Genomic DNA, 24,829 nt, shown 5'->3' on the forward strand with positions numbered 1-24,829 from the left:
CATATTCCTTACTAACAGAGTTCTCCCATTAAACCGGAAATGACATCACATGGTCTCGCCTCCACCTTTTTGTCAATCAAAATCTCTGGACATCACAGTGATTTTTAAGGATGAACCTTTAAGCGTCGATTGAAGCTATTCAACGATCATTTCCGACGTTTTACGTGTAAATTATGGCCCAGCGGCAGGCCCGTTGCAGCCGGACTCCGACCACCACCGGGGGCCAACGGTACTGGGACTGTGAGTGACTGCAGGCTGCGCCGAGCTAACGTTACGCAGCTGTCTGTAACCGAAGCTCGTCGCTTCGCTTTCTTCCTATCTCTCCTTTACCACATGATATTGACGCACATTGTTCCGGCCCAGAGCTGCTGAGTAACCCCCCCCCCCCTAACAGAGCTGTCATGGACAAAGACGAAGCAGACCGGCTCATAGAGAAGGCCAAGCTGTGTTTACGGTCGGGCCGAAAGGATCGGGGACTGCAGCTCCTATACGAGGCGCAGAAAATCTACCCCAGCACCAGGGCCAGAGGTAAAATTAGCTGACGCACATTTTCTATTACTGCACTCTGACTTGCTGACCGGGGAGCTTATTCCGGGCCTGTGTGGTGCTGGGAAGCTAGTTTAAAGTTGTTGCGGATTCAGAAAAGCCATTTCGCTTTAAACCTTTAGATATGGTGTGAGCTTCATGATAAAATGTAGATCTGCTTGTTTGTTTGCGGCTCCCACGCCGCCCCCCTCACAGTAGCCTACTTGGAGACCATCAGGCAGAAATGTATTAAAGTCTATTTATTCATGCATTGTGCAGCAATGTCATCCTAACTGCATTATTGCCATACAGGACTCCTGTTGGCACAAGCAATGCAGCTTGGGAACAGCTTAGATGTCTCCATTCACATACTTTGCATTAAAATCGCATACATTTCTGATAAGGATTTTCATTGTGGACGTCAATTTCATCATATTAATGTGGGTCCTTTAGATCAGGCATTCTATGAGGTCTTAAAAAATGGAATTTGCTGCTATCGTTTTCCAGGTGTGAGGACGGTGTGGGAAAAGTCAAATCTGAGGCAATATTGGATATTCAATCTCTCCTGGGACAAAAGTCTGTTGATGCTTAATTTAAGACAATAGTTGATATTGCATTTACATAATGCAATCCTATGATTTGTGACAATTGATTTCCCAAAAGAGTTATGATTTTTGAAGCTGATTTGAGTCAAAGTTGAAGAATTAGCAGTTTGTTCTTCTTTATTCACCCTGCTTTGTGCAATATTGGATACAGCAAAACGGATCCGAAGCGTAATGCTACCACCGCCATGCTTAGTAGTTAGTAAAGTGATATTAGATTTGAAAGACTAACTTTGTCTACTTAAAGCACACTTTTTGTCACTATATGTCGTCTGAACCATAAACTTTCTCTTGGGCTTGTTCATGTGATAATCAGATATACATTTTTGAGCAGCTCTTCTTTCCTGGTCTGAACCCACTCAACCATGTTAATGTTGAAGCTTGCCCCACTGTGAACAGCGATTCTGGTTCTAGCATGTTGCAGTTTATGAGTCTGTGTGGCCTTTGAGTTTTTCCTGAACATTAGAGGCATTATCCTTAAATTTTAAGGAGACCGTCTTTGTCGGGTTGTTGAAATTTGAGCACTGTTGGATGCGCCAACGCAACAGGAATCCTAATATTTAAAAACAATGATATAAACAAAAACGTGCAGCGTAATTCTATCCTCCATTTGCTAATATTCATATCTGTCTCTAAGACTTCTTGACTCGGTCATTGTTGAATGCAAACACTTGCGTTATTGGTTACAGTCCTGATCGATGCCATACTGAGAAATGGAGGCAGTGCGTCCCAAGAAACGAACCACGTGCCTCCGCCCTCAGGCTGGAGGGACGAGGACATCGGAAACCAAGAAACGAGGACTACGAATCATGATGAAAAGAAGACTTACACCGAGGAGCAACGCCAAGGTGTTTTCAGGTGAGCAGTTCGTCTTCCTTGAGTCTGCCTTTCTGAAAAGGCAATGGTACAATTACAGATGTGAACTGTAACACATCTGTAAATGTTCAGATGCACTCTGAACATTTTCAAGGTCCCTTTGCACAGTTCCCCATGCTTCTCCTCTAACATCCAGCATGCTTTGTTAATGCAGAATAAAGAATTGCAAGGACTTCTATGAAATCCTGGGTGTTGACAAAGGTGCCAGTGATGAAGATCTGAAGAAGGCGTACAGGAAGTTGGCTCTGAAGTTTCACCCAGACAAGAACTTCGCCCCAGGGGCCACAGATGCATTCAAAGGTACTCGTAAAACACAACATTAAACATTCTTTTGTGGGGGGCGTGGGGGAAATAGAAAGCCAATTTCATATTTGTTGTCAATAATTATTTATCTTAAACTCATTGTTCTGAGGACCTAGTTGACGCAGGCATAAAAGGCTGGGACTAAAGACCAGAAATGAGTGGCTATGAAATTGGACAGACTAGCCTTCAGATTTATCCTTCACATTTCCATCGCACATAGCAGTAACATGTTGGCTGCATTTGGAGGAGCCGTTGAGTTTGGACAGCTTTCCTCAGCCTTCAAATGCTGCCTTGGAAGGATGCAGCCCATGAATGTTTTGGCACTCACTAACAAGATTTTTTTTTTTTTTCAGTATTGCCATGTTTTTATCTTCTCATCTTTCTCTACTGCTGTTGATAAAAAACATAGCTTTCTTTCAACAGATTGTTTCTTCCTGCTGCTCTTTAAGGACAGATTTTACACTCTCTCCATTTACTTATGGGGTGACCTCTTAAGATAGTCGGCTGTACTTGACTTTATTTAGGAGTATCACAGTAAAAAGGGGTCTGAATGCAAATGCATGCCACACTTTTCATATTTTGTGTGGTGAAATAAATGTCCTTCTATTTCACAATGTGGTGGTTTGTCAAATACGTTTTCAATCAAATAGACTAAAGTGTTCATAATGTGACAAAATCTTAAAGGTACTAATAATTTTTTTTTGCTCATCATATCTTCTAAATCAACAAATCATTTTTACTCCTGGTTCTGAGTCTCTTCCTCTTTACGCCATCAGTGTGAAATCTAGGTTAGTAGTCCACCGGTAAAATGCTGCGTCATGTTTCCAGGTGTATGTCCACACCGATAAACGTCCTGTTGTAAGTGGGGAACGGACTCAGCACTTATACTGCCGTTTCCTGCTATTGACCACACAAAGCGCTTTTACTCTCCAAACCGCAGTCAACCATTCACCGGCTGATATAGATGGGTTCACTCGGGGTTCAACGTGTTGCCCAAAGATAATGTGGAGGGAAGCTGAAATCAAACTGACAACCCACTTAAGGAGCGATGACGAGATTTTCTCAATGTGAACACCCAGTTCTTCAACCAGTTATTTATAAGGGTTTTCAAACAAAACTCTGCCTTCCTTAGGAAGCCACAGGAAAGATATCGGGTGATATCAAGTAAAAGAAGAGAGTTTTTAGAAAGTTTGCACAGACGTCAAGTAGGATGACCAGATCAAATTAGACCAATGTTTCTCAAACGTTTTCAGGTTGAGGACCACTTAACCCATTTAACAATCACCTAACTTGAAATTGCCCCCGCAATGACACAACATCTTAACTCTTTTATTGTTGTCTTCTCTGTTCATCTTAATGAGAAGTGTGGTGCTGTTTTGTAAATAAGACTAGCCAGGACAAACTAAATCTGACTGTGCCATGCTATCATAACAGTGTTCTAAAAACTAAAGTTCTCCAACTTACCTTGAAAAACTGAAAAATATTCTTGCAGACGTTAATTCCTCCGAACATATAAGTAGTCGTGGCATTGTTCTCTTAAGCCATCTATCATTATTTTTAAACACAATCCTGTGGTAAGCTAACTGTACGTGTCACACTTTGAGTTCACATCCCACAAATAAACAGTCTTTTACATGCAGGACCTTGCAAACCACTAGAGGGCGCACACGGGCCACCAGAGTTTGAGGATGACTTAGCCCTCGCTATTATTTGAATTTCATGAAGCGCTTTGCTTCTCCCAACAGCCATCGGTAATGCATACGCAGTGCTGAGCAACCCAGAGAAGAGGCAGCAGTACGATCAATTTGGAGAACAGAGTCCAACCTCAAACGTACCCCATCGCTCTGGCAACAGCCGGCCCGGACACTACCGGAACTTTTACAGAGACTTTGAGGCCGACATTTCCCCCGAGGAGCTCTTCAACATTTTCTTTGGTGGAAGGTTTCCTACAGGTGTGTTTGCGTGTGTGAAGGAGTTATTTTAACAGATTATTTCTCAGATAAGTTTAAGAACAGTGTGTAATGTTTGACTCTGCAGGAAACGTTCACGTATACACCAACCAGGGCGCCTCCTACTCTCAGTTCTACCAGCCTCGTCGGCGGCGGGCTCACGAAAGACGGGAGGAGGTTGTGGTGGAGGAAAACCAGAGTCAGGTCAGTGGCTCGCTCAACGTAAAGACGATCCCTCGTCAACAGCCGCCGTGTCATGATGTCGTCTCCGCATGGAGAGGCAGCGGTGCTTTAATTAGCCACGGGTCCTGATGAACTGTGGATGTTTTTAACAAGGGTGCAGACGTCTCATTCATTGGATTAAAAGATTACATCGGAGCTGCATATGTAATGCACCTGAACGTGAAGAATCCAATCAGCCTGCGTGATTTACAGTCTTGTCTTTTATCTTCCCACAGAACACCTTCACAGCTCTTCTGCAGCTTCTGCCTGTGCTGGTGTTGATCCTCATATCAGTCTTTACTCAGATGATGGCAACTAATCCGCCCTACAGTCTCTTTTACAAGCCGTGAGTTTAGAAAAATCACATTCCAATCCACCTTAGATGCACGGAGTATATTTGAATTAGCTTTTTTTTGTGGCGTCAGGGCGATGGGACTGGTGGTGTCCAGAGAAACGCAGCACATGGGTGTACCGTACTACGTGGACAAAAGTTTTCAGAAAGAGTACCGCGGAGCAGCGCTGGAGGAACTAGAGAAGAGCATCGAGAGCGACTATATCGAACACTTGCAGAGCAGCTGCTGGAAGGAGAAGCAGCAAAGTAAGTGAGAATCCTTATCCAACTTGATTAATAACTTGGTAAAAGTAATTGCCGTGATCCAAAATTATCTGTCGGTTGTTACTGATATTTTGGTTTCCCACCTTCACTTTTTAGGGTTCATTAAAAGAGAGAGCAAGGGAAAACCAAAGTTTGATTTTTTTTTTAAAAATGCATGCCAAAGACTTGTTGTTATTTTTGATTAAATTCTCTCTCCGTTGCTCTTTTTTTCAGAATCTGACTTGGCAAACTTGGGGCAGCTTTACCGAGACGAGCGGTTAAAGCAGAAGGCAGAGTCCATGAGGCTGGACAACTGTGAGAAGCTGCAGCGATTGGTCGGCCGCCTCAGAGTCAAATGAGGACAGTTTGAGAGGAGGAAACGTTTCTTTAGCGAAGTGTGTAATTTACCCATTCTGGCCACTTTGCTGCGACATGTCGTTGGGGGACGGTGCAGCCAGTGGGAGATTGCACTTCTGAAAACAACGTGCCTTCTCTTCGTCGGTAGAAAAATAAGGAGTTGCACTGTGGCGTTAGCAGCAGGGAGTGCAGACTCGCTCTGGCAGGGTGTATGATGTCTCACAGCCTTCAAACTTTCTTATAGAAATGGCATGACATATGCAGTCTCCCCTTGGGGCTACAAAGGCAGTTGTATGTTTGGGACATACATGTTTTATCTGTTTAGGTTTTGTGTTTTCTTGTGTCTTTGTTGAAATTTTTGATGTATTTATTTGGTAGGTAACAGGGTGAATGTTAGTGAGGGGTTTTCCGGTAGGAAATTAGTACAGAGACCTAAATAATACTGCAGTGTTTGGACAAATCAGCACATATATATTGTGAAATGATGAAGGACCTTTAAAACCAAGACAGATCCAACAATTATAGCTTTTGCAAGGAAACATGGTCTTTCTTGCCTCTATAGGCATTAATGGTACTGGTGGTTGTGTAAGGAATATTTGCAGCTCCTTCAGAGGTTGCATTTGAAACAGTTTTATCTGAAATTTCAGATTGATTTATGCTCCAACATAATGTTTCCTGATCATTGGGAGCTCATATAATGGCAGTATGCACAAAGCTAATATTTCAAATTGCACACAGTGCTTTGCGGAAGTATTGATTGTTCCATTACAATTTGTCACATTGCAACCACAAACTGGTATTTTAATGAGATTTAAATGATAGACCAACACATAGTGTGGTGCATACTTGTGAAAAAAGCAGAAAAATGATGCATGGTAATTATTTTTTTTTTTAATAATCAAACCATAATGTATTGATTTAAAAAATTTTTTCATAATGTTGAAAAATGTGGTGGGTATACTCAGTCAGCATTCATGAGTCAATACTGTGCAGCATATGGTTTGTATTTTTGTCTTTGTGAAACGGTTCAGTCTCAGTCAAATTGGATGACGAGCATCCGTGAAAAATCACTTTTCATGTTTTGTCACAGACTCTCTTCTAATTTAGATCTGCACTTTGATTGAGCCACTCAAAGTATGTTTAGATTCAATTTTACAATGGAAAATGAACTTCCACCTCAATTTCGAGTCTTTGCAGCCTCTAACAGGTTTTCTTGCCTCTATAAGCATTAATGGTACTGGTGGATTGAGCCTGTATTCGGCTCAATCCACCGAAGAAAAGCAGTCCCGCCCCATGCCATCAGCAGGCCTCACCTTGGAAAGGTCGTGTTTAGGGTGATATGCAGTGTTAGTTTTCTTCCGTAAAGCCATTTGCCACGTTGTCGTGTTTGCTGTGTTGCCTACATGGCTTCTGGCAAACTTGAAATGGATTTTTGCGCAGCTAGTTGTCCTATCAACAGATTTTCCTACCAGAGCTGTGAAACTCCTCCAGAGTTCCCATGGAGCTCTTCTCTTGCTCAGGTAGAGCGCCATGTCTTTGTAGGTTTACAAACTCTTGCGTTTTCAATTGATGGGGTGAACAGCTTCTGTTTCTGATATGGATATTGTTTTAAATCGTAACCCTGATTTAAAACGTCTTCACCACTTTATTCCTAATCCGTTAGGCGTGCACCTCGGTCTTCAGGATGCATTTGGTCGCCAAGATTCTGGAGAAGGAGAAGATCCGTCAAAGAATACACACAGGGAGACTCATTTTATTAATGAGGTTACACTAGATTTGTTTATCGGCATCAGAAAAATCACTAAAAGAAAATGCATGCTTCTATCTGAAATAAACATTTCAGATGCTTATTTGTATTTCGTTCCACTTCACAATTATTCACTGCTTTGTGTCAGTCTGGTTCATTAAAGTTTATGGTTGAAATCTGGCAACTGCGGTATCAATACTTTTGCAAGCACTGTATTACCATAAATATATTTATTTTCTTTACACAAAAAGGCTTACCCATCAAAATGTGTTTTCTAAATCCTGACTCCATATTTTGTACAGATCTTTTATAAAGGAGAAATTAATTAATATAATCCGATATATTTTAACTCTTTTTTTTTTTAACTAGATGAAACCAATTTCATATTCTGGACATTTGGGGTGTTATATATTGAATAGTATGCTGACATCGTGAAAACCTCTTTTGTAATATTAATCCAAAATCATACTTCCCTATAGCTGAAAGTCTGACTTGTTGCCATGCACTGCGCTTACCAGACTGCCTTAGCTGTTGTACTTCTGAAATATTCAGGTTCATCTTAAGCACTTTTAAGTTAAAATCATCTTTTTTTTTGTTCCATACTGTGACAACTGCATGAATCCCAGAAGTTTTTTATTTTTATTTTCTATTGCATATTTATTATTTGACTATAAATGTAAATGAAGTAGAATATCAGGTTCACGCTGTTATCTTACAACACTTAAAACCTTAACTGTGACAGAAAACACAAGCTAGGTTTCAAATGTATAACCACAAGTTATGTTGCTAAATTGACTGTAAGCTGTCAGCCAAAAATAGGTGAAAATTAAAGCTGTAACCAGTATTGAAACATTTTCTGTCTCTTTTAATTCCATTGTGATTTCAGGTTGACTTAGCCGAATGTGAAGTCAACATCTGTTTTAAGAAAATATGAATATGGGTCAAATTAGATCAATTTGAGCCAAATTCAGCCTGAGCTGCCAGTAATTATTTTTTTTTTTAAAACTTCCTGTTGCATAAGTGACACAACATTGTATGGAAATATCTGAAAAATATTTGAATTACCAGACCTGTTGCATACTCATTGAATTGTTTAGCAATTTATGAATCTTTTAATTCGCCCATAAGTCCATCTGTAAAAGTATCATTTATCTGTCTATCCATCTATTCATAAATCCCTCAGTCGATCAGCTATCGCTCCATACATTTGTCCATAATTCATCAATTTAACCATTTCTCTGTTCATCCAGCAAAGCAGTTTATTGTCCAAATTATTCGAAATGAGAATTCATATATCCATCCTTGTTCATCCATCCTTCCATCTTTACCAACAACCATTCATGCATCCAGCCATTCATCTAGTTGTTCATCCATTCATCCATCCATCTGCAACTGGACTCGTCTTCGCTGTAAGGACAATTTTATTGTGTTGTAACATTTTCTGGTCCACAAAACAAAAATACTAATGTCACATCTTCTCAGTACACTGAACATAAATCCAAGCAAATCTCATAAGAGTTACTGTTTCACAGGAAATTTCACAAAGGCAAAAATCATTCCTACACAATCAAAACAACCATATTCATAAAAAAAAAAAACATTTTAAGAGGCTAAAAATGAAATGTTACACAAAATGCCTTTGTTTGAGATGCAAAAATGTGCCCTTCTGTTCTGCAACTTTAGGATGCAGATCTTTAATCAGAATATTTAACCTTTGGCTTTATATATTACAAAAACGCACGCACACACACACACACACACACACAGAGTTTATGAATTAAAAACACTAAACTGGTTTAATTTCAACACAACTGCAGGCAAGGAGTAACTCATATCCATATGTATGGACCACACCTATTAAAACATTGTGAAGAAGTAAATTTTAAAGGTTTTAATGTTCCAGGCGGTTGAATGTAAGAAGCGGGTTAAGTCTAAGCGATCCGCAGTAACATCTATGAAAGGTTTGACCTGGTCTGACACAGAATACCCCACAGTGATCTGGGATTATACAGAATATAATCCATGACTAAATAGCTGATTTAGAGCGGAGCCTTCCCAAGCTACACTCTGTCCAATCATCCTGGACAGCAAGTCAAAGACTGTCGATCTACACTCATTCATGTCCTTTTGCTTCACAAACCCAACAGACAAGATTTTCCTTTGCGGATTTCACTTCTTCATCTTGAGGTCGGCCTCTATGGCACTACGGCGCCCTCTGGTGCCACCGTCCTGTGATCAAAAATCCACACAGGAGCACGTCGGAAACCTGGAATCTGGACTTAAGGTGTTAAAGGAAATGTTTCTGAAGGTAATTGATGTTTACTTACAAAAAGAGAAAGGAGAAAGGCCGGCGAGGACATGGAGACAGTGTCCTGTAACATGAAAACAATGCAGAGGACTTACTTTAGACAAGCTTCCTAAAAAATGTGCTGAACCATGTTTCTGTATAAACTTCTAAAGAAACATTTGTTTTTGTTTTTTTTGTTGTTGTTCCAGATACTGTATTTCTGAAACAAGTCAACTAGTTTGACTCGGGAACTAAATTCAACAAATAGCGTTCCACATGTTTATTTATAATCTTTGTAATCAGTTAAAATGCATGCTGTAAAAAATACACAACTACCTCTCAAAATAAATAAATGCTAAGTCATTAGAACTATACTTCAGATAGACAAGTAGTCCTGAAATATAATGTTTAGGAACTTCCTTTTTTCTGTTTTCCTTTCTTTGTACCGCTAAAAAACATCATAGCATAAATGTACATTTGTGCTATTTGTACAGAATACCAGGTCAAATGTCGCAGGATCTGCAGGTCTGTACTGCAGATGAACAAAACTAACAAACACACAGAGAGGAAGTTCTGGCGCCCTTAATATCGCTCCATGATATGAGAGGAAAAACAAATAATCTCACGGATCTATCGTCAATGGCTGAACAGTGGAGTGATGTGAATTATAGTAAAAAATATCTTTACAAAGAAATGCAGAAATTGCAAAGTGCCTGGTGTTGTATTGTAATAGCAGTGAGATAAAAAGTAGTTTTAATAGAAGTTAATGGAGCATTTAATTGTTCACTTTTGGCAACATGGAGCATGTGGGACTGTGAAAAATACTGATGCAATCAGATTAATCAGTCTAGATGCTAATCACAGACAAATTCAGGAACCTAATCAGCTACAAAGCTCTGAAAAAGCTAATAAATATTCAAAGTTTTGAACTTTGAATATGTTTGGGAGTTTGAAGTAGATGTAAATGTGGGTGAGAAATTTAAAACCCTTTTCAGTTTAAATCTTTGGTGAAGCCTGAAGGTTTTGCATCTTCTGTCTATAGATCCGCCTAACGTTTCTCTCTGGTCTCATCTTCTCTGCTTCCTGCCTTTTGTCTTAGCTCTAGTGAAGCACCTTGTCAGTGGAGTCCTGCCTGCGCGTGCTGTCCCGGCCCCTCAGGCTCTTGGCGCTGATGCCGGATTCGGACGTCTCCATGATGAGCTGGGTGGCTAGGAACTGTTGGATCTGCTCCAGGACGTCGCGCTGCATCTCCAGAGCCATGTGGTACACGTCGTGGTCCAGCCCGTTGTACATGACCGCGTTCTGAAACATCAGCATGATGTCCCTCTGAAACTCGGCGGTGGTCCGTATTAAGCCGGTCTCGATGTTCTTTTTGATGGTGGCCAGGTCCATGGGTCTGCAGAAGAAACCACCAGAGAGACGAGTCGTTCAGTATCAGTGATGGGATTTCTTTAATTTATTGGCGTTTGGCAGGTGGATTTGGTGCTGACCTGTGAACAATACTGTGGTATCCTGGAGCAATTTCATCCGTTACTGGCTGAAGAAAGACGTTTGCATACCTGCAACAAAATAAACGGGGCTGTTCTATGAAGGCTTCAGAGGTGTGTCAGAGAGCATCAGTGAATAAGCAACTTAAGGAAGACCAAGAAACACAGCAGGAATGTCGGGGATGAAGTTGGGGGGAGTCAGGGTTGGGTTTAAAGGCTGTGGACATCTCACAGATAAATTCTCAAACTACCAAGTCATTTTAGTCCACCCAAACAAGAAATAAAGCAGTTTTCCAAGGTTTTCCTTTATGTTAAAGCGGCAAGAAGTAAACCAGAGTTACCAGAGAACCATGAGTTTGTGACGAGCTGTGGTAAACGTAGCAGGAGGTACTCCAGTCAGATGAGGCTAACATGTAAATTTTTAGCCAACACCCTGAAATCACTGATAACACTATCCAACCCTATCCGAGTCTAGCTAAACATAGTGGATGCAGCATCATGTTGGAATGGCCCAGCCAGAATCCCGACTCAAATCAGGATTTGATGACTGAGAAGGGTATAAATAATTTTTTAAAAGCCATTTTCTATTAATATGTAAATAAAAACAGAATCTGTTGTTTGAAAATCGATACTCTTTTACATCATTTTATTATCTTTTAGGAGACATGCGTATCATTACCTATTGGACACAAACTTCTTTGCTGAATGAACATCTTAAATGTAAATCTGCTGGGGGTATGAATAAAACTGGGTGTTGGTCTACTATGTTAAAGTCCGATGGAAAATACTGATGCAACGAAGTACAAAAACTTTATTTTGTTACGAATGCTTGTGCAAGGCACCGTAAGTCTAGTTTCCTGACCTGTGATTGGCTGCTGCTCGCCACACCAGCATAATGGCTTTCTTCCAGATCTTGTGAGCCTGCAGAGCTTCCAGGTCCTCGCTGCACACCGAGCTGCACAGCGCAGGTAGAAAAGAAGGAGAAACGCAGATGTCAGCAGGAAGTGGAAACTGCAACACCTGTCCGCCGCCACACGCTGATGATGACAGTCATTCCTTCGCGTGTCCCTCGACGTGTTCCACTCACAACTGTGACGACGCGGGGCTGCTGGGGATGGAGTCCGCTGTGGTGTGGAGCTGGAGGGACGAAGACGCCGTGTGGAGGCTGTACCCGTCCTCGCTCTCGCTGGCCGCAGGTTCTAGCTCCATTTCGCCGTCGGGTTCCGATGAGAACTCCTCCGCCCCATCGCCCTCTTCTTCCTCGCACAGCTCCGGTCCTGTGACCTCGCTGTCCGCTTTCGACCCCGAAACGTTCTCTCCTTCCTCTGCTCCGAGTCCGTCCTCTGCCTTCGCCTCCTAGGACAGAAACGAAGACGCGTGCGGAGATAAAACTGCGTTGGAATAGAAGAATGTCAGGCATCGTGTTTGCCTTACCTGGGAGTCCCAGTCTGCTTCTTGTTTGTCTGCTAAAACTGCAAAGATGAATAACAGGAAGGTTAAAAAAAAAAAAACAGTTGAGGTTTTAATATGGGGTTGTGAAAGTGTTTTATCCTCACAGGTTTCTTCTGTTTTTGCTTTGCTGTTAAATTAAAATGTAACAAAAGGCCTTATTCCCTTAATAAATGAAACAATCAGCTTTTTGTATTTACTCAGATTATTTTTATCCAATATTAAAATTTATTTGATGATCTGAAACATTTGACTGTGACAAAAAAAAGCAAAAAATTAGAAGAAATCTGTAAGGTGGAAAACACTTTTTCACACCACTGTATTTATGTCTGTGTCTGCATACCTCCAAAGGCTTTTTCCAGTTTTTGTGGTGGTTGCTTTTCACCTTCACAATCTGTGCTACCATCTATTGAAATGTGTTTGCTTGAGCCTTCCTCTCCCGCCGCCTCTCTCGCTCCTTGGCACTGTGAAGGTGTGGCGCCGTGCTCCAAAGTCTTTGAGCCGGACGAGGAAGAGGGAGGAAGGCTCTCCAGTTCCAGGGGAAACGCTGACAGATTTTTATCTTGGCTGCTGTACAGAGAAGAGAGCGACACTTCTGCGCTGCCCTCCAGGATCCGGTGAGTGGGGTGCGGCTCCTGGGGCTGTAAAGGCCCGGCGTCCCAGGCCGCAGTGAGAGCGTGGTCGTTCTCCTCGCAGAGGGACAGGGCGGCCTCCACGGCGGCAGCATCCAGCGCCTCCGCGGCCTCATCCGCCTGCAAAGCGGGGAAACTTCAGTCAAACCGGAAATCAGAGAAAGCACAGGGAGGCAAGCTATTTAACTACACGTTGGGACATTCAGGCTGCGAGAGAGAGCAAGACTTTCAGCGGGAAACAGGAAGGCTGATTGGAGAACAGCAAAACACCTTCGTTCTATTGTTTTTTTTAGCTTTTATGCGGTTAAAATGCTGATTTAGGAAGAGCACACTTTCCACAGAATTAAAAATTAAATGCTGTTTGAAAACATGTCCTGCACACAAACATAAAACACATGCACGAGCATTCATTTGATCATTTAGCTTCATTTCCTCTATTCAAATTCACATTTTGTAATATTGGACGTATATTTTGAGAGACGTAGAGTGGCCAGAGAATAGGTGTATTTTATTATTATTATTTGTAATATTTACATATTTCATTTTATTTTGTCATATAGATTTTAATTGTGTAAAAAGCTTAATTTCCTTTAAAGTGGATGCACCTGAACATCGTCCAGTTTCAATAAACTGACCTAACAAACAAGGGGAAATATGAACCAGGAAAAAAAATACCAGTAGATCACAAAATCATCCACAAAATTCTGATTGGTGCATCTGTAATGAAAACACTCACATTACAAATGTGACATCATTCTATCTACACCTGAGCTTTGGTTTTAATAATTTCTCCAACCTTGTCTTCAATGATGGCGATAATGTCCCCCACTGTCTTCAGGTCCAGCTCGTCTCCCATGTAGGACGCGGTCACGTCTTCCTCGCTGAGCTCTGTCACTTTACTCTCTGCAGAGTCAGCTTGGCAGTTCGGATGTACAGCTGGCGCCATCACATCGACCGCTGCAGGTAAAGCAAGCCATAATTTAACTTCATTTAAGCAAAACCATAATTAAAAAATATATGTATAATTTTTAACTACCAACAGAAGTTGGTAGCACAGGGCCTAACCTGTACTTTCTGAGACGGCCAGGTCGACAGAAGCAGAATGAGGTGTGGGGACCGGACCGCAGGAGGCGGAGTCTGCACCGACCATGAAACCTAACGGAGAGGAAAACTGGGTCGGACCCGCCTCCAGAAGACGGGACAGCATCGGCGCACCTGCCGCGCGAGTTTATAAACACACAAACAGACTAAAGCAAACAGCAGGAAGGAAATATCACATATCAATCGTGTGGAGAGCGTACCTGTTGCTTGAGAAAGAGGCTGACATGGGGAATGCAGCTGTGAGTCATGTGATCCTGATATGTTACTAGGCGACCCGTCACTCTCTCCAATCTGGGAAGAACAGCAAAAAGAAAAGAAATCACATGGTATATATATATATTATTAATTAGTTCCACAATCCTTCAAAACTGACCACTTCATGTGAAGGAAAATAATCCCTGATCATGATGCTGCCACCACCTTGTTTCGCTGTTCTTTTACAGATTAAACTGTAGCGATAGCTAAAGGATGTAACTGATTCTGATGTAATTTGATGAAAGCTCTTGCAGGACACCAACTAACTGATTAATTTTTTTCCCTGACCAGGTTAGGAACAAAGGATACAAGTCAAAGGATACTGTGATAAAGCTTTCTAAATGAATTATTAAACTATTATTTATTACATAATAAACTTTCATGTTAAGAGTGCGTAAGACCTTTTACATTCAGAGTGCATTCCCTTATATTATTTATGCATGAGAGCATCAGATATCACATGAAAATCAGAGGGACCTAAAAAGCTGCATGGTGAGGACTTTTGTAAAATCCACTCATTTGTTTGTACTGATTTTACATTCTTTTGTGAGTTTTATTTGAAGCAGGAGTAGGGAAAGTAGATACTGGCTGTAAAAACAATGAGGTGGGATTTATTGTGTTTCATAAATAGAAGTTCCTGCTATTTATAAGCTTGTGCTCATCCCTGATTGGAATAAATTGGGTCCCATCTGTTTGAGCATTTTTTTTTTTTTGATAGATTGCTGCCAATTACAAAATGGAGTTTGTTCTCAGAGTTATAAAATAACTGAACCTGCAGTTTATTCAGTACATTTGCACTGTCTGGTGGTCATTAGCGGTAAAAGGCAATAGTTTGGCCAGCTGATGTCTTTATTTTTGTTTTGCTCTCTTCTTCACTGAGGAATATTAGCTCTCTGATTTTGCGTTTTTTATCATCACTTGGTTGTAAGAAAAACTCCAGACTTTTTGCTAATCAACAAAATAAATATACAAGCTGATTCGTCTGTGTAAGTACGTACACTGATAAAAACTGATTTTTACATTGTTACTCTTCTAGTAATAAATATTAAACAATACCCAACTCTCTTACATGCAGCGCAGTTCAAGATATTGATGTAAACTTTGGAAGGCCTTTTTCTTCAGCTTGTTCAGTTTTAGTGGAAGTCCAGCTGCTTACCAGTCTGGAATTTGATGCCAAGATGCTGCCTTTCTTTAGTAACTCTGACAGGAGCGGAGATGGTGGAGGGGTGGCTTTCTGGCTCAGGAGCTTTTTTTGAGTGGGGTCATCCAGAATTGCCCCATGGTTGATGTCATCGTTAGCGGGTCCAGGGGTTTGGGAAAATGTTACTGATGCTGCTGTTCCTGAAGACTAGAAACGCAGAGAACAAGTCAAAAAGAAATCTGCTCACTTATGCGCTGGTTTTCAACTGTTTCCCAATGTGTCATTTTCTTTTTTTCCTACACTGATCGAACACGTATTGAAAGAATACTACAATTTTTATGCACTGAACCTTCAGAGACGTACATTTTTTGCCGGTGGACCATCCAGCGTCACGCTCTCCAGTTGGTCACCTGGTGGGACGTCCTGTCTTGGGGAGCTGCAAGCTGAGGGCGAATGCATGGTGACGCTGGGTATCCGTTTAGACAGGCTCTTCGCTGCCTGTCTGGCTGAAAGAGGAAGCAACAGTTTTCTAATCATGCAAGCCTTTTCCTGCCTCAAATAGGGAAATATAACAATGATGTGCCGGCTTTTAGCTGTGCAAACAGATCAATAGTTGGTGGTCCATCAATAAATTAGTAGAAAACTCTAATTCCAGGCATTTGATTTAAAATAAAAAACTGATGCTCATGTACTTTATAGATTCATTACACATAAACTGGTATATTTTACATATTTGTTTCTGTTAAATTTAATCACTAATTTAAAAAAATCTATTTCTCTAAAAGGTCACTGTTAAATAAGAGCAATTAAGAAAAATGATTTTTATTATATAAATATCAAGCTGCTGGATAAGTCTGTGCTCTGAAAATCAGTCTGCATTGTTGGATCTCTGAGGCGTTTAGGTCAGTGGGTTTTTTGGCTGATCCAGCACAGTGACAGTGTGATGATCATTAAAGCCGGTGTTTGGTACTTTTGCCAATGCGGGCAGGTGTTTGTAAAACTGTCCAGCGGTCCTGGGACACATGAAATAAATTGTACTGACTTGTGACTGGCATTCATTTTTTTACTTCAATAAGCTCTAAGATGAATAGATCCAAATGAAAATAACAGCAGTAAGAAGCATTTACCCTGATAAGCAGCGTCTGTGTTTTTCCTTTTTAACTCCGCTTCCTCCTCCTCCTGCTTTCTCTTCCTGGCAGACACAAAATATGAACATTTTTACACGTCACATTTTATTAAGATGTCTATACAGATTTAGTTCGTCTTACAGCTGAATGTCTTCCCATAGCTCCTCCAACTTGGAATCCAGATGTCCAGCCTGAATCAGCTCGGCCTCTCTCTTCAGCTTCCTGTTAAACCAGCAGCACATTAACTCACTAACCCTCGACCTGCTGCTGATTTTTATGGAGTTTAAAAGATAACCTGTGAGTTTCCTGCGTTTCTTTGATCAGCTTCTTCAGCTCCTCGATCCTCTCGCCCGTCAGCCGGCGTACGATCACGTCCTCCACCGTCTCCACCACTTCACCCTTCTCACCACGCTTCCGCCTACGAGTGACACAAACGTCGGTTTATGGCGCCGTGATTTGCTAACGTGTATCAGAAACAGAGCTCTTGTTTGCTCACTTTGGGGCCTCTGTTGTTTCCAGGAGCTCAGAGTACTTGGAGGCACAGTGCTGCGAGGATGCAACAAAGAAAGGGGATCAGTTTTGTGACTCAACAAGATACGATGAGTCACAGCTGCAGCATGAATTTATGCAACAAGAAAGAACTCAGGTTACCTTCTGAGAGAACCAGTCCGGGGGTCGGCCCGGTTCTGCAAACGGCTTGATGGCTCGGCTGACAGACACCCTGCTGACACGGAGAGATGCATGAGTCGTTTTGGAAAATCTCTTTAAATTTTAAAAGCAGAATTTACTGATAAAAATCATTAACAAAAAATCAGAAACACAGAATTCTGGCCAGGAGTTTATTTGCACTCCTCATTTGTATGAAGTTCGTAAAATTTTGGGGTTTCGATTGTTAATTTGAACTGTTTTATTTTTCTAGCGTGAACTAATAATAAAGCTGAACTTTTGTGATTCATAAAAACAAAATTTATGAGCACAAATTTGAGTTCTCTCTAATATACAGAAAGAATGGTCAGAACTATTCTATTTTGGGTTTGTTTCATGAGATTCAATACGTGTTGATTCCTGTAAGGTTAGAAAAATGCTATACAAATAAAATATATTTGTATTATTATTGTTATTAGATGATTATTGCATCTAATTGATTATTGCAAATATGATATCCAGCTGCTGTTCTCAAGCAAAATGAACAAATTTGGAGCTCATACTTCTACGTTGTTCTGCAATGTAAAGCACTGTCGACCTCGGCGAACCAGGAGGCAACTATAACCTGTCATTGGTTGTAAGCTAACAAAATATGGACAAGTTCAAGGGGTACGAAAACCCTGAGCCCCAAGATCCTTGGGATGGAAAATTAAAAAAAATATAAGACATTTGAGTAGTGCATTTTGGTAGATGGAGCTAAATGCTCTGTAAAAAACAAACAAACATATATTTGTACAATATATGGATGTTTCATATTTTGAACCTTCCCCTACAACGAATGCATTTTTAAAAGTCAAGTATCAATATATAAAAAAAAAAAATAACGTAGATGAGTGGATGCAACATTTCGATTAGGCTGTAGCTATTACACATTTATAACAAGTTTGTTACACATGAAATGTGCGCATCATGCAGTAACATTTCATGAAGAGTTGAATGGCTTTGCACTGACTGAATGGAAGAGAATGAATTACCAGTTCTGATCTCCGCTCTTCATGACAGATGTGGCCAAACAGAGCTTCTCCCTCACTGACCATGGCTCCGTTGGTCCAATCACAAGCAGCTTGTGCTCTACACGAGGGGAGGATGTGGATGAGCCATGACACACACACACGCACGCACACACACTACGCACCGATAATGTTTAATAAGTAAAACCTTTATGCTGTACTGCTCGTGTCGCTCAGAAAAGGCCTGGAATCGGCTTTACTGCTCATGTTAAGACCGTGGCTTGTTTTCGTGCAGTTTTATGAACGAAATTCCAGCAGTAGCTGTAAATCAGACCCCCCCCCCCCTACACACACACACACACACACACACACACACCTTCCCGGAAAATCAAAATGTCGTTTGTGCACATTAATGAAAACTCAATCAATAAACAGCAGTGTATTAGGTGGAGCTGTCAACTCGTGATGACATGCATTAATCCTTGCAGCAAGCTCCCCTGCAGGGCTGCCATGAAGGGAAGTTAGTGCTGCTGATTCCAACAGTAACGTTGGCTGTGTGCGCCACTGTTACTCACTTCCAACCCCGTTTGCCATCTTCCTGTCATCCCGACCTTCCATACATCTTGTTGGAGGAAACCCCGGCGATAAAACACGGCTAACGGCGACCGAAAACGACACAGCCCGACAGACAAACTGTGGACGTTAACATCAGTCTGTGTTGCGTTCAGGCTGATTTTTTTTTTCTTTTTTTTTTTCCCCTCTCTCTCTTAGCTAGCACGCTGAATCACCGTCCCATTCTTGCGGTTCTTCTGTGCTGTAACTTGGAGACTCCAACTAGCTAGCTCGAAAGCTGCGTTCAGCTGACTGAGTTAGGAGTAGCGGAAAGGGTTTCGTTTCGCCAGAACCTTTGCAGAAACTCAGCTACCGAGCTGCATTCAGCCCCCCTCTGATTTTTTAGCTCACTACTCACAAGGTTATTTGTCATTCTAGCTAGCAGTGAACTGTCCCTTCACGCCCACCTCACTTATGATGATGGTACAACCCCCAAAGGCTAAACGATTTATAGAAGTTAGCTTGATTTGGTTTTATGCAAATATATGTTTTTTTTTTATCAAAGAGCATGTCGCTCCATCTACCGAAACGTTCAACTCAAAAATCTTAAAAGTGTTTTGATTTTTTTTTTTGTTCCAATCTCCAGTGTCAAACAAAAGTGTTCATACCCCTTGAACGTTTCCACATTTTGTTAGGCTACAACCAGTGTCGGGTTTAGATATTTGTCCTATGGGCAGTTGCCCAGGGCAGCATGCACAGAAAGACCAGATGAAAATACATCACAACCTCGCATGATGTGTTTAGAAATTGTTCCAAATATAAATCTCATGTGACTTCCCCCAATTACTATTTTTCCTCCAAATAGAAATGTGTAGGCTGTAGTTACAAAAAACTCACTGCACACCCCTCACAATCGTCTGATGACATTCTGCATCACAGTAGGTTATGGCAGCTCCACCACGCCAGACAAGAAAAGGCTTTAGAGAGAAGCAAAGGCAGCACAGAAGAACATTGGTTGTCACTGATGGACATTTACATCTTCAAGAACAAACATGGACGTTTGGAGGGGCAGCAACAACCCATATTAATCAAGAATCTGATATCTAAACGGATCATGCTGTATATACACTGCTCAAAAAAATAAAGGGAACACTTAAACAACACAATATAACTCCAAGTAAATCAAACTTCTGTGAAATCAAACTGTCCACTTAGGAAGCAACACTGATTGACAACGGGGACCCTCGTCGGGTCAATCAGTGTTGCTTCCTAAGTGGACAGTTTGATTTCACAGAAGTTTGATTTACTTGGAGTTATATTGTGTTGTTTAAGTGTTCCCTTTATTTTTTTGAGCAGTATATAATTGCAAAGCAAATTTAGTCTGTTTTCCACGACAGGTATAATGTTGCTGTTGAGGGGTTTCTGCTGCTGATGGTGCCGAAGGGCTGTGTTGATGTTAAACTGTAGTTTTTAAACAGAGCATAGGAGAGAACGTCACTGGTTATGAGATATATTATAAAATAAGCAAATTTGCTGCTATTTTACTAAATAAATCCTAATAATATGACAGTTTAACCTCCATAACAACTTGGCTGCAGACTGCTTTAAAGATCAAAAAATCTCAGAGAGATTAACTCAACATAATTTTTCAATTTTTCGATGTTAGCGCCTCAGAGATCTAGAAGACAGAGATTTCAAGGCAAAGAAAACTCAGTAGCTGCTGTTAGGCCCCTCCAGGCATTCAGGGGCCCCTTTAAGTGAAATGTAACACAGACCAATTCTATCATTCATTTATTGAGAATGACAATCTATTGCATTTTGTTTAATGTGTTCAGCAGAGATATGATAAACAAATAAATTGTACATTTAGAATTTAATTAGGAAGTTTACTTCGTAAAAGTGCAAAGAGTCATCTTGATAGTTTGAATGTTACCATGGCTACAATATGGTGCTGTCTGTAATCTTTGTGTTTGAGATGGGCTTGGTCACAAATACATTACAGTAAATAATAGCCAATAATCAGTGACGGATTGATTTTAAGCTCGGCTAGTTAACCTGGGCCCCCTCTCACAGACTTCACTAAATCTATATTTAAGCACTGTTAGTGATGCTGATATTCTTAGTAGGAAAGAAAGTAGGTGGGAAGGGGAGCGGGGGGGGGTGAATTAGATTTTTCCCAAGGCCCCATATTTTTTAAAATTGTATTTATTTTACTTTACTTTTACAAATTACATTTAACAATAAAGATAGGAAAGCAAAACCTACCCGTTTGATCCACTGTCACATGCGATTTAAGAACTGCTCCCATCCTGGCTTTCTTCTGTTTGACCTGTTTGCCCTCAAGGAGGCGCTATAGATGCATCACAAAAAGTACAAACGCACTCAACAGTTTTATGCCAAATGCCAAAACCACTCTGAACTCACACATGCACTGATTGTATAGTCTAAATCCCCCTAAACCCCAGACTTACCTCTATTTATCCCCCAACTTGCGCAATATTTAATGGAACTGATAATTCTGTCCAATATCATTATTGTTAGTCATCATGCTTACTTCATATGATCATAACATAAGATTGTGTTATTTATCAGTTAAAATCCTAAATTTCAGAGCAATCAGTGCTAAATAAATGCAGTGACATAAGAAGGAAAGTTAAAGTATAGCTCAAGAGTCCACACCATATAGTATTTTAAATGACAAAGACCTTTTTTGAGGGCTATTGCAAGACTTTTACATGATTTAATGTTGTTTAAAAGACATATCTTTAAACCATGGATTATGTTCTGATTGCTGAGCAAAACATTTAATAATGATACATGCCCATGTCGTTTAATACAAGGGAAACCAGCTGCAGCTAATACAAAGTCAGATCAACAATTTGTGGTGAAGCTCTGGTTACAACAACCAAAACAGTAACACAGACTGTTATTTATTCTTGTATTTTAAACTTGCAATAGCAGTTTAACAAATACAAATGGGGGAGTGTTCTAACTGTGTATCTGTGAAAGAAAACAAACGAGGCATAGATGTGTCATATACTTAGCAGCAGAAGCCACAAGCTAGAAAAGCTGGTTTTGGGTTTTATAATGCGGAAAAATAAATCATCTGGAAGAACTGGAAAAACTTGTACGGAGCATTTCAGTCAGGATTGCTTAGGCTAAACCTGGTTCAATCTGAGAGATTAAAAAAAAAAAAGTTTAATAAGAATAAATAACAAAGTTGTTACTGTGGTTTTGTGGTTTGTGGTAAACAAAATAAAATAATTGTAAAAATTTTATAGTTGCCCCCCTCCAGCTCCCCAAAAGAGTAATTAGTGATAAATCATGTTGGCAGTTCTGTTCTGTAAAGGTTTACTTGGTCGTTTTTAAACAATTGAGATAAGATGTTAAATATAATAAATATCACTTGCAAAATTTTTTATAAACTATATGGCAACGTCATATTTTAGCTGAGAGTTATGCAGAGGAGAGAAAAACAATATAGAAAAATGTATCAGCACTAGCATTACCACAACTCAGTCTTTAATCAACAGTCAATGTTCAGATCCATTTGATTATATCTTTAATATCAAGCTCATTATAAATGTATTCATATAATTTATTTTTCTATGACGTCGTTTTTGACATGGATCTAATTCAGCTTAATTGGCGTCCTATTTTGGGGACCTTTATCGCCATCTAGTGGTAGGAAAAAACATAATACACACATCTTGAAAAACAGGATCAGCTGGATCAGTCAAAATGTTTTCTTTCCAAAAATGAGCAAATAGAAAAGGAAAGTCTGATTAAACTACATTGTCAGATATACTTAGCACATAAGGTTGAACCCCTCATAACTGAAATGCTTTGAAATCTATCAGAAGTTGCTTGTTTGCCATAGTGATCAATATATTCTTGTGTTTCTTGTGACGTCATAGACTCAAATTCATGCAAAGCAGAATTAGGAGGGTTTTTTTTTTTTTTTTTTACCTTCGGTGAGCTTTTTGTAAACATTGCATGTTGTTAAGTCCTGCAATGTAAAACCATACTCCAATCCATACTTTAAAACAAAATACAACACTATATAATATTATCACGTATGATTCATGTTGATATTAAGTGCAAGTTATTATGATGTAGGGAATCCGTATAATCAGTGACAGAGGCAGAACAGATCTATATAATTATTAATTACCTACATATAAAAAAACAGTTTCATCAAAATGAACCATGCTTTGTTATCGGCTCTATTTTTTTTTTAGAATTTAGAAACCTATTCTTTTTGTTGTTTATTGAAAATAACTTTCTTTCGACTGGCACTTAGTTTTTATGCTTTTAAAATTCTACTTCTCCCACGTTACTAAGAAATCTTTGAATGATTTTAAGGCTGAAGCTGCGCAGCATCAATCACACGTGAACAGTATGAGACAAGAGGTATCTTGACTGGCATCACGGAGACATTAATACATATTTACAGTGACATGATGTTCTTAAATAAGATTCTAACCATATAGAAATTAATAATACCACACAAGTAGCTTATTTAGAATTTTGGTTCTTGGTAACAGTAGCTGTTTTTACTCATAAGGTCTCCATATCCCTCATGAAGGGAAGCCAATTACTACGGGGAAACAAATGTTAATGAGGCACTTGACATTTAACTCCATAATACTGTCACTTTGCCCCCTGCTGCTCCTTGAAATAACAGCCAGGGAAGACTGGCAGCCTTTGAGGGAATGTAGTTACAGCCAGAAACACCACTTTCTATTGAAACCAGAGACTCTTCATAAAGAGACACATTATAGTTTTCTTTCTAGTTGTCAGACAATAAATAAGATTAAGCCTTTTCATGTTTGAGATCACTTGAAATAAACACAAGTGTGTCTATTTGCCAAATTCCACCAATAATGACATTTTTTTTTCACTTTCTTCAAAATCAAAGGTTTTTATGCATTTTGTTAATGTTCAGTATCATTGCCTTTCCTCTAAGCTCTGCAAATTTAAATCATGCTGTACAATTAGATGAAATGTTTGTCTATAAAACAATTCATTAGTATAATTATTGATAATGCAAACCAATCAAATCATGTAGCTTCCATCACGGTTCATAAAAAATAATAAGACACACACATATATATATATATATATATATATATATATATATATATATATATATATATATATATATATATATATATATATATGAATGTCTGTTGTGAAACTGATTTCGGACAAAAAATACCGCATCCAGATTTTGTCAGGTAATAATTCCACATGAGGTGGGGCATCAAAAGATGTTTAAGGTGAATAATAAAAATGATACAGATCACTCCATTTTTTTCCTTTCCTCTAAACCAGGGGTTTCCAAATTCGGTCCTCGAGGGCCGGCATCCTGCATGTTTTAGTTCGCTCCCTGGTTTAGCACACCTGCGTCAAATGATGGCTCATTAGAAGGCTTAAGGAGAACTGCTGACTTGCTGACAGTGGCGGAGCTAGACTTTTAAAGTTGGGGGGGCGAAGGGGGGGCCAGGACTACCTCTGGGGGGGGGGGCAAAATTTTAAATGTGTGTGTGGACATATATATAATTAAAAAAAATAACCAAACTGAATATTTGGTTAGTTTTTAGGCCCCTCTGTCATTTGACATGTTATAATTAACACCTTTGACTGCCGCACATAGAGACATGATAGACTTTATGCAGAGTTCATCGCAGAGGAAACTAAAATCAATCAAATAAAAGATCCTTTCTGAATATCATCTCATGGACACTGAACTAAATGCATCTTTCTGACCGGGAGCTGACAGCGTGTTGAAGAGTTATGGACACCTTGGTTAGGAAGCTCTGTTTGGACAGGTCATTTGACAGGTAACAATATTTCGGGTCGGACCAGAATTATTTGCCTGATGGTGGTTCTGGCTTATAATGACTTTACATTTAATGAGTTTGCAGCACACAGAGAAAACCTAAAGAGAATGTGATCTACTTA

General features: G+C 40.0%; 2 protein-coding genes across 4 annotated transcripts; one reads left to right on the forward strand and one right to left on the reverse strand.

Moving 5' to 3' along the window:
• Window positions 1-32: 32 nt before the first annotated feature.
• dnajc18 (DnaJ (Hsp40) homolog, subfamily C, member 18) lies at window positions 33-9,405 on the forward strand. Of its 2 annotated transcripts, none has more exons than XM_008427049.2 (9): window positions 33-240; window positions 364-528; window positions 1,817-1,985; window positions 2,158-2,303; window positions 4,052-4,258; window positions 4,344-4,459; window positions 4,714-4,823; window positions 4,903-5,075; window positions 5,307-9,405. In XM_008427049.2, exons 2-9 carry the CDS (start codon window positions 402-404, stop codon window positions 5,429-5,431), a joined length of 1,173 nt encoding a protein of 390 aa, XP_008425271.1. In that variant the 5' UTR covers window positions 33-240; window positions 364-401; the 3' UTR covers window positions 5,432-9,405. The 2 variants fall into 2 exon arrangements, with proteins under 2 accessions (XP_008425271.1, XP_008425272.1); XM_008427050.2 differs by having other exon boundaries at window positions 395-528.
• Window positions 8,580-19,340, reverse strand: brd8a (bromodomain containing 8a). 2 transcript variants are annotated; one of them, XM_008427051.3, is made up of 20 exons: window positions 18,886-19,340; window positions 18,335-18,431; window positions 17,307-17,379; window positions 17,152-17,201; window positions 16,951-17,073; window positions 16,797-16,877; window positions 16,656-16,720; window positions 15,892-16,034; window positions 15,544-15,735; window positions 14,333-14,423; window positions 14,097-14,246; window positions 13,828-13,988; window positions 12,743-13,151; window positions 12,385-12,422; window positions 12,038-12,306; window positions 11,813-11,905; window positions 10,954-11,022; window positions 10,577-10,859; window positions 9,504-9,548; window positions 8,580-9,405 (listed from the first exon to the last, which is right to left on the reverse strand). In XM_008427051.3, the coding sequence occupies exons 1-20, from the start codon at window positions 18,926-18,928 to the stop codon at window positions 9,346-9,348; spliced, it is 2,535 nt and encodes an 844-aa protein (XP_008425273.1). In that variant the 5' UTR covers window positions 18,929-19,340; the 3' UTR covers window positions 8,580-9,345. The 2 variants fall into 2 exon arrangements, with proteins under 2 accessions (XP_008425273.1, XP_008425274.1); XM_008427052.3 differs by having other exon boundaries at window positions 17,307-17,376; window positions 18,886-19,339.
• Window positions 19,341-24,829: the final 5,489 nt, after the last annotated feature.

The sequence above is a fragment of the Poecilia reticulata genome, chromosome 14 (assembly GCF_904066995.2).
Source record: "Poecilia reticulata chromosome 14, P_reticulata-male-v2, whole genome shotgun sequence".
Classification (NCBI taxonomy): Eukaryota; Metazoa; Chordata; class Actinopteri; order Cyprinodontiformes; family Poeciliidae; genus Poecilia; species Poecilia reticulata.